Source organism: Bufo bufo, chromosome 7 (genome assembly GCF_905171765.1).
Source record: "Bufo bufo chromosome 7, aBufBuf1.1, whole genome shotgun sequence".
Lineage (NCBI taxonomy): Eukaryota > Metazoa > Chordata > Amphibia > Anura > Bufonidae > Bufo > Bufo bufo.
The window spans coordinates 176,522,536-176,535,702 of NC_053395.1; the positions used below are offsets into that span (position 1 = coordinate 176,522,536).

Sequence of the window (13,167 nt, forward strand, 5' to 3'; positions counted from 1 at the left end):
TATACATAGTAATTAGATCTCCCCTCAGTCGTCTTTTTTGTAACGTGAATAACCCTAATTTTGATAATCTTTTAGGGTACTGTAGTTGCCCCATTCCAGTTATTACTTTAGTTGCCCTCCTCTGGACCCTCTCCAGCTCCGCTATGTCTGCCTTGTTCACAGGAGCCCAGGACTGTACACAGTACTCCATGTGTGGTCTGACTAGTGATTTGTAAAGTGGTAGGACTATGTTGTTCTCATCAAGAGGATCTAATGGGGGGAGGCTGACCCAAGCATCTGATAGTGGTGGTGGAGAGGGGGGTAGGGGGGGGCTGTCTGCCCTGATTTGGGGGGCGGGTAGCAAAAAATAAATAAAAATACGGTAGTTGAAGCATAAGGCGTGGATGCGGCTGGTAACGCACATGAATAAAATACCTAATTCGCATGCTCCATGAACTCGCAGAATAATAAATGCGCTGCGGATTTTAAAAACCATAGTACGGTCATCATTGCCCCAGATTTCACACAGGAAAGCTATGGGTTAGCACTACTCAACCACAATGGAGCTAAAAATGCATGCAGAGCATCTGCTGGCACATCGGTGGTAGAAATCCAACTTTCAACCTTGGAGTTCTGCCAGGGATATTTTGAAAAATCCACAGCAGACTTATCAGGTTTAATGCCAAGATGTCCCTAAACACACGGGGATTAAAATGCAAAGTACTCGCACGCTGCTGTCCAACCTGACATATTTCACCGACTGATCGGTGTCATCCGGAATCCCCATGCAGGACAGTGTCAGAGCGATGCAGAAGACACCATCTCGACAAACCCCATTTGGTTGGCATATATATAGCCCCATGACTAACAGGGCCGGATCTCTGAAACGGGGCCAGGGTTAGGAGTGAGGGAAAAAAAGTCTGAATACTTAGATATTTTGTAGTTTGCAGATCCGCGATTTGCAGACTGCAAAATACATACAGTTGTGTCAATGAGGCATTAGAAGCAGAAACTACAACCTAAAGGGGTTGTGCAAAAATGGGTGAGTGGGACAGTTACTCACCCACTTCCCGGCGCTGGCTGTCCAGCTCCTCCTCCTCCCAGCTCGCAATGCTCCGCTGGGCTCCCTCGTTGGAAACATCCAGTTGGACATGGCTGCAGCCAAGCGTTAGCCGCGGCGGTGATCGGATCTTCTTGCATTATGTGACTATTTGTCATGGCGTAAAGGGTGGGGGACTGGAGCGCGGCGATTGGCTGCGGAAATGTCAAACTGCATGTTTACAGCAAGGGAGCATCGCAGGCCTGGAGGAGGAGCGGGAGCAGGCAGCTAACAATATACGACCTCACTTAATAAAGAGCACAAGCTCAGCGTTGTACAGTATAAATTCATGTTACATTTTATTCCAATGTGCCGTATTTAAAAAGGTGGGATTTCATGGAGTGGAATAAAACACATAAAGCAGATAATAGACAAAGTGAAAAAAAAACCCTGAAAATTACAGTAAAGTTTAACATACCGCAACTTTACCCGGCTCTAGCTTACATCTTAAGTCAATCATTCACATTACGCTACTGTGTAATAAATTAACGGTTGGAGCAGCACGACATATGCACAAATCAAGCACTGCTGAAACGCAATACAGACAATAATGTCCTATTAAAGATTAACAACCGGTAGTGAGAATTCAATTACCTTTAAAGACTACAAATAAAACAATTCACTTTCAACTTCGCTGCGATAAAAGTTAAATTAAAAAAAATTAAAATAAAAAATCCAGACAAGCTGATCAGAGGTTCTCCAATGCTACCTACACACGGGTGGCGGGGGAGACCTGCAGAAATTCTGCACTTATTTCTGTCCGTTTCCAAACCAAATCTACATGAGTTACTTGCAGATTTGATGCAATCTTACCTCAGATCTAAGGGTTAATTCTGCACCAAAAAAAAAACCGGCACAAACAATTGATAGGCTGAGAATTTCAAAATCAACACAGCAGGCCGATTTCCACGTGGATGATGCAAAGCGTAAATCAGATTTGTCTAATCTCATCCACTTTGCTGGCAACTGTGTTACGCTGCGGTTTATCCGCTAGAGAATCCGTGCAGAAAAACCGCACATAACCCGCAAAGGTTGTAGGTAGCCTAATGGTAGCGGTCTGTAATCATTTACAACGACAAGTCTCAGTATGCCTCGAGAGCCAGCAGCTTTCAGAGCATGCTGGGAGTTTTAGTATCACAACAGCTGAAGAGTCACAGGTTGCAGATGACTGACTGCATTCTGTAGGACTCCAGCTGCTGTGAAACTACAACTCCCAGTATGCTCATCTGCTGAACTGTTCTTTGGACTCCTACCAAAATGAGAGGAGAATGCTGGGAGCTGTAGTTGCACAACAACTGAACTGCTGAAGGATGTGGACTCCCTCTGTAGAAAATAACTCCACTAAATAAATATATATATATATATATATATATATATATATATATATATATTATACATATACACACATATAGAGGAGCCAATCCAAAAGAAATCTGACTTTTTCCATTCTATTTTACTCGCTTATATAAATCGCTGACAGATTCTGAAGCACTTTACAGACATCATCATTTCTCGCCGTCCCCAATGGAGCTCACAACCTAAATTCCCCATTAGGATGACTTTGGAGCGTGGGAAGAAATCAGAGCAGCGGAGGAAACCCTGGGGAGAACATACAAACTCCGATCTGAACCCAGGACCCCAGTGCAGCAAGGCACCGTGCTAACCACTGAGCCACCATGCTGCCACTAGGTACCACACACACACACACACACACACATCAAATCCAAGAAGCTTGTTATCCAACACGTTGATGAGTTTGCAACTGCTGCTTACTTTTTTGGGCTGATGTTAAAAATGAGCAATGCCTTTGCCCGATTTTTACGTTTTGAATTTGCAGGCGATTAGGACGCAGGAGGCAAAATCGACTCTTGTAAATTGAAGGGAATTAAAACGGACGCACCCATGGGCCGGTGAAATGCAGTCTCTCCCCAGCTCCTTCTGTCCCGATATATAAATATGACGGACGCGTATGGTGTACATTATCACTAAATATCAGCATAAACAGGAAACAAAACTATTACTAATAGACATCCCCATAGCTTCGTCCATTATCAGAGAACTTTTTTCATTGCATAAAAAACAAAACAAAACAAAACCCTCTTTGCAGGGAGCTGAACTCGACCTTGCTAAACACATACACAGCATAGAGCTTCCTTTTTAACACGAGTCCAGGGGGCAAGCGTTCTGTACAAAATTAATGGCACTCAGTAAAATTAAAATGATCTCATCACCTCCAAATTCACAAAAATAAATAAAAAAAATATCAACTTGACGGAGTCAGAAGACACAGCGTGCACAGCGCGATTCATCGCTGTACCTTTTTTTTATTTTCCTTAAATGTTTCCCCTGCACATCAAAGTGGTTTTAAAGCCCAAACATCTTCTTTACTGCTCAGCTAAGAGCCCATTAGATTGCTAATTTCTTGTGGAAACAAAGCAATTACCAAAACGTGAATGGTTACATACCTGCAGTTTGGAGGAGGATCGAGGGTTATTTCGGCTAACTCCTTCTGAATCCTGTAAGTGAAATGAGAAGCGTTTCAGACACTCTGCAGAATGAATCCGGGAATTACACTGCCCTCTACCATCATGTTGTTAAATGCAACATTGGCTTTGCCTTCAGTAACGCTAACATGGCTGCTTCCTCTTTGTTCTCAGAGGCATAACCCAAATCCTAACTCGGCAGCTCCGTTCCAGGGGCATCCGAGCAGAAATGCAGGATGCAGACCCTGGAGGGGGCAAGGAGATGTCACCGCGTCCTTGGAAAAGTGAAAATGTTTTCGGGCCAAACACTTTTTACTGGGGAGAATTCCTTTTCTAGCTAATATGCAAATGAGGTTGAAAGGGAAGGGAGGGGGGGGGGGGGACTCCAGCATTTTGACAATGACTTTAAACCAGTGCTCTGAGCGAGCCTCGATTAACACTAACACGACAAACCATTATTGTACACAGCACTCCGCCATGGGGAACAAGCAAACTTCCAGCACCGAGGGTTCTGCAGCATTCTGCTAATATGGACACTTACAGATCCAATCAGAAGCTCCACAACTATTTAAAGAGACTCCAACATTCCTGCAAACTAGCAATAATAATGCATCGCTCGAAATTTTTAATTTCATGTTGGGTAAGGTTACTTTCACACTAGCTTTTTTTTGCGGATCCGTCATTGATCTGCAAAAACGCTCCCGTTACAATAATACAACCGCATGCATCCGTCATGAACGGATCCGGTTGTATCATGTCTTCTATAGCCATGACGGATCCGTCCTGAACACCACTGAAAGTCAACGGGGGACGGATCCGTTTTCTATTGCGTCAGAGAAAACGGATCCGTCCCCATTGACTTACATTGTGTGCCAGGACGGATCGGTCTTGCTCCGCACCACAACATCGTGGACAGAAAAGCGCTGCTTGCAGAGTTATTCTGTCCGCGATGGGAGCGCAACCAAATGGAACGAAATGCATTTTGGTGAATTCCGTTTCGTTCAGTTTTGTCCCCATTGACAATGAATGGGGACAAAACGGAAGCGTTTTCTTCCGCTATTGAGTTCCTATGACGGATCTCAATGGCAGAAATGAAAACGCTAATGTGAAAGTAGCCTAACTAATGGGATGTTATAACTTTCTAAACAAAATTAAACAGCTGAGCAACATGGTCGAGGCAGTTTTCCTATAGACTAACATCTATATGTACAGTTTATACAGACCCGATAGAGACATAAACCCCTGTCCATACACTATCAGAGCGATATATAACACAGGGAACTACAAGTACCTGATGTATAAAAAGTACAAAGTTATAAAGCCCATTTAATGCCAACTAAAAACAAACATGTCCTAGAATCTTCTTCACCCGGAGGACATGGGGAGTTGTTTGGCAGGGTTCTCACACTGAACAGGTTTTTTTCCCTCCAGACTAATGGCTCATGCGTACGACTGCAGGTATTTTGTGATCTGCAAAGAATACAGATAACATCCGTTTTTTGGGGGATCCATTGTAACAATGACTATCTTTGTCCGCAAAACGGACAAGAATAGGACATGTTCTATCTTTTTGCAGAACGCACTTGTGGACGTATGGAAACAGTCATTTCCGTTTTTTGCAGACCCATTGAAGTGAATGGTGCCGCATATAGGTCACACAACAAAATTACCGGTAAATAAAAAAATAAAAAAATGGAAAGGACACAGGAAAAAAAACAAAAACATAAAAGCTTGTTCACACGGCCGTAGTTTCTGTCCACATCCAATTCGCATTTTATGCGGATCGGATGTGGACCCATTTATTTACAAGGGGCCACAAAAGAGGAGGATAGCACACTGTGTGCTGTCCGCATCCACACGTCCATTCCGCAGGCCCACAAAAAACTAATAGGATAGGACATTTCTACAGAAGTTAGAAAATAAATGAACTTGGCCGGGACCAGCGATTTGCAGACCGCAAAACATTTATGGAGGGGTGCACAAGCCCTAAAAACATTGGGGAAATTTATTGAGACCGGTGCACTGGAAAAGTGGAGTGATTTCCTATAACCACCTATCAGGTTGTGGCTTTTATTTTATATAAAAGCCTCTGAAAAATGAAAGCAAGAAGCCAATGGGCAACTCATTTAGTTTTCCATTGCACTAGTATTAATATACTGTATACCCCTATAATGCCTTTGTAGGGTCTGACAAACATTTACCCATAAGTCCATAGAGCCCAGTGAGTGAATCATTGCAAATTAAAGGGGTTCTCTCACTTCAGCAAATGGCATTGATCATGTAGAGAAAGTTAACACAAGGCACTTACTAATGTATTGTGATTGTCCATATTGCCTCCTTTGCTGGCTAGACTCCTTTTTCCATCACATTATACACTGCTTGTTTCCATGGTTATTATGACCACCCTGTAATCCACCAGAGGTGGTCGTGCTTGCACACTATAGGAAAAGGCACTGGCCTCTCTGGTGGCCGGGACTACAGGAGTGCGCATAGGCCAGCGCCTTTTCCTATAGTGTGCAAGCACGACCACCACTGATGGATTGCAGGGTGGTTGTAACCAAGGAAACAAGCAGTGTATAATGTGATGGGGGAAAAAAAGCCAGCAAAGGAGGCAATATGGACAATCACAATACATTAGTTAGTAAGTGCCTTGTACTTGTATTAACTTTCTCTACAAAAATGCCATTTGCTGAAGTGAGACAAACCCTTTAACCTCCAGTCAAAGCAGGAAAATGCAGGGGGGAGCATAGTCAACCACAAAACTTTTTATATGTCCCTCGTTCACACGAATGTGCCGACCCTAATGAATCTCAAAAACATCAAGATGTACGAGCTTCACTGAAGCCAGGCCTCCTAACCTCAAATGACATCTTCCTGACCGAGCTAGAAGACTGTGGAGAACGCATCTCAAGCCTTTTACACGTCTCAAATGGGAAAGAAATTGGAGCAAATCATGGCCTTTTGCTAACGTAATTTCACAAGGAACGGCACGTTGTAAAGTTCTAAGGAAATATTATCCGGCATGAAAGGTAACAAGTCATATTGAAATCAAATGTCCTTCTTTAGATATTAAAGGGGGTTTCCAGATTAGGCCGTCGTTCAAAAAAAACAAAAAAAAAAAAACAATGCCACGCGGGTCCGTGGGTTGTGCCTGGTAATGAAGATACTTTGTGTGGACAGGTGTGGTGTCGTTTTAGGAAGAAAGCAGCCATTTTTAATTACTAAAAACCTTGTCCATGTCCACACATGGTGATATCCTTACATTGTATAACCCTATAGACTGGAAATATTGAATTGAATGATCATTTTCGAAACGTTAATCGCGTCATGTTCGTTCAAACAGAAAGCAACTTGCAGTATTAAAAAAGTGGTAGCCCTACAATTACAAAGAAATGATGACAGTAGTTCTAAAATTGCCCCCCCTCCCCCCCCCCCTGTCCGAGATGCACATGTAGTATAAAACATGTCAATCAGGTGGGTTTTGCTGCCATAATGTTGCATCCCCCCCCCCCCCCCCCCCCCCATTATGTCAGTTCAGTGGATAATTCTCAGGTCTCTAATCATCATTGGTGGCATCTATCTCCTACCGAGGCCTAAAAGGGGCTTCTAACCGACCAGAATTACTATTAGGGCTGGAAAGTAAAATAATCTTATAAACAGCAGATCACCCAGGACCCAGAAGTAGACTGTAGCCCTGCATAAGGAAAGGAGGAAAAGACCCCCCTCTTTCCCAGGGGCCCTCTGCCTCCCAGCCCGTCAATTAGGCAACTGACAGTGTGCAAACACGAGCCCCCCAGCGAAGTATCGCTTACTTATCGCAATCAATAACCTTAGGCCGGTCAATAGGAAAAAGGAAGGCTCTCTAAATCTGACATGGATTAGCTTTTAAATAGACTTTCTGTGGGTGGAGAAATTGAAACCCTCCGAGGTATAATAGGGTAAAGCCATAGGAACCTGTTTTCCAGCAATAAATCGAGGAGCAGCTACTGAATCATGACTGACCTCATGTATGATCCAACCACAATTATTGTGTGGGAGGAAAGTGAAAGGGGGTTGGCCGAGATTACAAAAACAGTGTCTTTTTAAGCCCAGCAGCAGCGCCCCTCCTGACTGCGGGTATTGCTGCTCATTTCCATTTGTTGAATGGGGATGAGCTGCAATATCACGGATGCCCAATGGACGAGAGTACCGCTGTTTCTGGAGGGGAAAAATAAATAAATCCTTTTTTATAACCCTAAACAATCCCTTTAATCACCCATCTAAACCCAGAAGGCCCCGGCTGTCCTGAGGCCACACATAACAGGCTGAATATAAGACTGTCCTCGTCTCCCATACCAACCAATCACAGCTCAGCTTTCATTTCTTCAGCACAGTTTAAGAAAAGGAAGCTGTGCTCTGATTGGTCCATATGGGCAACAACAGACAATCTTAGGGTGCCAAAAATATGGATGACGGCCGTGTGGCATCCGTTTAAAAAAAAAAAGCCTATTCCTTTCCGCAAAATGGACAAGAATAGGCCATGCTCTGTGTTTGTTGCGGGATATACGGATGCAGACAGCACATGGAGCGCTGTCGGTTTTTTGGGGGGCAGACCCATAGAAATGAACGGGTCCGCATCTGATCTGCATTTTTTTTGTCGTGTGAATTGGGCCTAACTGTAAGACAGAATTGAGGTCCAATGTGTGATCGGGTCAGGGCTCCTCTAGGCTTAGAGAAACTCAGCTCAATATACGTCCCTAATTTTTAACAATTTTGGGGAACAAAAGTAGAGAAAGCTAGGGCATAGGGACATCATGGGGGGGAGGGGGTCTCCCCCTTTATAATGAGCTGCTCTCTGGGGGCGCCTCCTAGGGCACTGACGCAGTCCTTGGACTACATGGATGGTCATTCATCTGAATGGCTGCCACTGCTGGAGAAACACCTGGATGGCATCCCCTGGCAAAACCAACTGGTTGCTGGGAGCGCCAGCCAAGACCGAGTGCCCGCAATATGAAAGGGGGTCCTCTCTGACATGACAAACCCTTCAACGTGATGTCCTTTTCTGTCCAATTATTCAATTCAGACATCACTTGGTTAAATCTGTTCCAGGGAAAACTGGGCGACAACCAAAACATCCACCATTACATTGCTATTGAGGGTTGTCATCTATCACTTACCCTGCAGAGAGACTAAGCCGTTTAGGAAAGTTGGCCACAACCCCTTTAATACAAATCTGCTGCCCCCCCGTGACACAAGAAACTGAGAAATTCCGGTATTGGTCAGGAGCATAAACATAAAACTGCATCTGCCCCGTCCTCGAGAGCCGCCCCCCATTTCCCCGGCTCACCTTTTAGCACTAGTAGATAGCTTTGCAGTGGTTTTACTGGATATTTTGGTATTCTTCTTCTGTTGGACTGCTGACGGTTTCCTTTCCTCCTGCTCCTCGGGTTCAGGGGCCGCTGGATCCCTTTGATCAGCATCTGAACTTCCACTGCTGGTACTAGGACTCTCATCATCTGACCTTTGCCGATCACTGGACATCTTGGCAGATTTATTTATTCCTTAGCGATAGCCTTTAGGACATAAAAGCGGGATTCGTTTCAGACAACAGATAAAAGGCAATGAAACACACGCGGCGGATTTTGTTGCCGAAAATTTCGGAAAATCCGTTCCATTCACCTTGCAGAAATCCACGTGCAAATGAACTGAACTGATTTTCAGTTGCAAAAATTTTCTGCGAGCAAATCCGGCGTGTGTGAAGGCAATCTTAATCCGAAAAGCAAACAAAAAGGAAACTCCGCATGTAACTTTTGTACTTTTCTCAAGATTGTGCTCGTCAGACCCCCCCCCCCCCCCCGGTGTCACGGCTCTGGGCCAGTGACCAGAAACCTCCAGCTGTACGGTAACTACAACTCCCAGGATCCTCCTTTCACTTCTATGGGAGCTGCAAGAACAGCTGAACAAACTGTCACGCTGGGAGTTGTAGTTTCACAGCAGGTCGTTGACCCCCTTCCCCCTGAGCACGCGTATCGAGGGTGGTGTGCCAAGTTTACCCATAGGGGAAGGGGCCGCACAGTCACCTATAGAGCGCATCAAAGTGAAGACCCTGTGACAAAGAAACGGCGCGGGCTACAAAGCGTCAGACGCCGTATGGCGTATACTGAGGGATATGGTGCACGGCCCGATCACGGAGCCAACCGTTTTTAGGCTCTGAATCAAACAAGACCTCAGATCCTGGAAAACAAAAAAAATGATAAAAAAAATAAATAAAATAAAAAAAACACTACCAAAACACAGTCACGTGTGCTGGAGAAAAATAAGCAGTGGCTATGTAAATATATGGGGGCACTCCGGACCACAATGAAGAAGTTTTGACAAGTGGCCGGCGCTTGGTAAATATTTACACTCCGGGGGTGCGCTCTGCCCCTTGTCTGCGATCATTGGAATGTATTACGGTTTAACCCCTTCATGGCACAGCACCCTGGAGAAAGGGGGAATCAGGGTGATAGACATACTTGGCACAGGCTTAATAACCAAAAACCAGGCATCTGGTGGGGGCTGAGCCACAAGGCTGCCCTACACATCGACATTGTGACCACCAGGGATTCCCTTGTGTGAGGAGGACGGTGGGGGAGCCCACTGGAGGAGGGGGGGCGCTATGAGGACAGGCTTGGGGAAACCATTATTACTGGCGGGGGGGTTCAGCAGGTATAGCCGGTGTGTTATGAGAGGAGGCACTCCACGGTGTATGTACCAAGTGATGCGTGAAGTCAGTTCCCCCCTGTAAACACCCCCCTCCCCTCTTTCTCCGGGGCTGAAAACAAGAACAAAGCTCCGGCTCTGCCCCGGATCCATCCCCCGCTTCTCGTTTACCTCAGCAGCTCTGCCCTTCACTGCTGCTCTCACGCCCGCTGGATGCCGTGCTGGGAAGGGGGGATCCTGGAGACACCGAGCCCGGGGGGGGAAAACGAGCAGGCTCCGGCCGGCTGCCGAACATTGAGAGTCGGAAGAAAGAAGAAGGAGGAGGAGGGGGAGGAGGGAATGGGGAGCTGGCTGTAGTACGCCTCTGAGGTCTGCTGGTGGCGCTGGCGAGCCCGGGGTGGGCGGGGAAACGAGAGGAGAGGGGGGCGGGTAGAGAGGCTGCGACTGCAATGAAGAGAGCGCGGGGTTTCCGGAGGCATAAGCCACGCCCACACTCGTTCCCCTCAGTCACCGCCCCCTCCTGCTTTCTCCCGGTGACTAAAAGCTCTGCCCCGCCGCAGAACGGTGAAGTCAGCGAGTGGCGGCGCGTGCACGACGCGGCTCTCAGCAGCACCTGCAGACGGATTGTGTGCCGTACCAGGACGGTTTCCGTCTCCACCGACCGCAGCAGGACCGTCCATGAACCGCAGCTCACCCGTTCCTAGCTTAGCTCCCAGTTTACGCCTCAAGGTGCCGCAGACACAAAGCCCACCCCATGCTGCTGGAGAGAAGGGCGTCAGGGCCAGTTCACACACGGAGGCTCTGCGGATTCTGCGCCCTTTACTTCAGCACCCCAAAAAACTGCTGAAAATGCTTACAGATCATCTCCATTGATTTCAATGGGAAAAACACCAGTTAATTTACAGGGCGCACTTTTGTTGTTTAAAAAAAAACGCGGTGAGAATAAAAAGTGACAAAATGTCTGTTCTAGACGTGGACTCCGCACAACGCGGTCCCATCGGAAAGGACAGGGTCTCAAATGCATAAGAATAAAAAATTCTGATTTAAAAAAAAAACTTTTTTTTCAGTTTTTGCAGATTCTGTATGCGGAACCATTCATTTCAATGGTTCCGCAAAAAAAATAACGGAATGTACTCTACATTCCGTTTCCCTTCCCGCTGAAAGAACTTGTCCTATTATTGCCCGCAAATCACGTTCCGTGGCTCCATTCAAGTCAATGGTTCCTCAAAAAAACCGGAATGCATCCGTATGTCTAACGTATCCGTTCCGTTTTTACAGAACATCTATTGAAAATTTTATGCCCAGCCCAATTTTTTTATGTACTTACTGTTTAAACATTATTGTATGCTTCCGTTTGCGATTCGCAAAAAACAGATACGGAACGGAAGCAGAAACACTACTGAAACAAAAAACAGGTCTGTGAAAAACGGACCACAAAATACAGAAAAAGCCATACCGTCACGTGCCAGAGGCCTAAGGGGCTGTTTACACAACGTTTCTTTTCCAGTAGAATTTTGGGACGGACAGTGTCGTTTCTGCCTCCCATTTTTTTTCCGGAGCTGCGGTTTAAAGCTGCGACCGCACCAAGATCTTCAGTGCTGCCTCCCATTGAAAAAAATAGAAGAAAGAAAAAAATGCAGCCATCGGCCGAATTTTGCAAAGTTCCGCCTTAAAAACGCAGTGTGAACGGCCGCTGAGGCTGCCCTCTGGCGTTTTAGTCCCATTAAAAAACACCAGAATAAGCCCAAGCGATTTTTCTTTGCCATCTGTGGTTTTTGTTGTACTTTGTGACATTTTTTTTTCTGGCGTTTTTTTGCACATTGTGTCTGACCACTATATTTTTATAGAAGGTGGTGAGAAAACGCTTGGGGGGAAAAAAAACTACAAAAGCTCCAGCGTGCTCTGTTTTTAAAAAGAAGGCAGAAAAACAAAAAATACCCCCCAATGAACAAAAATGTCAGTAGTCCTGAATGCTGTGTCCTGCGCTTCATATTTCCCATAGACCAGGGATCAGCAACCTCCGGCACTCCAGCTGTGGTAATACTACGACTCCCAGCATGCAAGCTTACCTGGCTGTTCACAGAACTCCCATAGAAGTGAATTGAGCATGCTGGGAGTTGTAGTTTCACGACAGCTGGAGTGATGGTGGTTGCTGACCCCTGCCATAGACCTTCAGCTAACATCTGGAGCTGGCGTTTTTACCGCACAAACTTATATATTTTTTTAATTTGAATGTGCAAGAAAGCACCACTAAAAACCTATGTGTGAGAGCAGCCTCATATGGCGCCATCACAGGTAGTTTTCTTATATTTGCTTAAAAAACACCTGACTTCCTCAGAGTTTTCCGCAGCCTGTTTTAGGTGTTTCCCCCCCCCCCATACAGTGTTTTTTTGTGTTTTGCTGAAGTGAGACAACCCCTTTAAGTGTCTGATTGGCAGGGGTCTGACCAACCCTTTAAGTGTCTGATTGGCAGGGGTCTGACCACTGGGGCTGCAGTCCATCACGAGGGCGGAGGCTGGTGCATCCCTTTTTGATTGCAGGCGTGCTGCCGCTCCATGGACGGCCTGAGATAGCAGAGCTCTTGTCTCCAGCGGTCCCATAGAGTTAGGGCTCGTGCTGCACACAAACGTATTTTCTTAACGTGTCCGTTCCGTTTTATTTTGCGGACTGTATGCGGAACCATTCACTTCAATGGGTTCGCCCAAAAAAAAAACGGAAGTTACTCCGTGTGCATTTCGTTTCCGTTCCACAAAAAAATAGAACATGTCCTATTATTGCCCGCATTACGGACAAGGATAGGACTGTTCTATGAAGGGCCAGCTGCTCCGTTCCGCAAAATACGGAATGCACACGGATGTCAGCGTTCCTTCTCGACAGTCGGCTGCTCGTTCGGTGAAGGAGACCACTGCATTTACATGCACCGAT

The 13,167-nt window shown here is 45.9% G+C and overlaps 1 protein-coding gene across 1 annotated transcript in view; it reads right to left on the bottom strand.

The window, feature by feature from the left end:
• The window catches only part of UBE2E3 (ubiquitin conjugating enzyme E2 E3), a 71,595-nt gene extending 60,985 nt beyond the window's left edge, over positions 1-10,610 (bottom strand). The window contains exons 1-3 of the mRNA XM_040440529.1: positions 10,414-10,610; positions 8,888-9,113; positions 3,544-3,594 (exon numbers count right to left, since the gene is read on the bottom strand). Of these exons, the coding sequence (XP_040296463.1) occupies positions 3,544-3,594; positions 8,888-9,081 (245 nt within the window). The 5' untranslated portion in view covers positions 9,082-9,113; positions 10,414-10,610. The remainder of the gene's footprint in view (positions 1-3,543; positions 3,595-8,887; positions 9,114-10,413) is intronic.
• Positions 10,611-13,167: the final 2,557 nt, after the last annotated feature.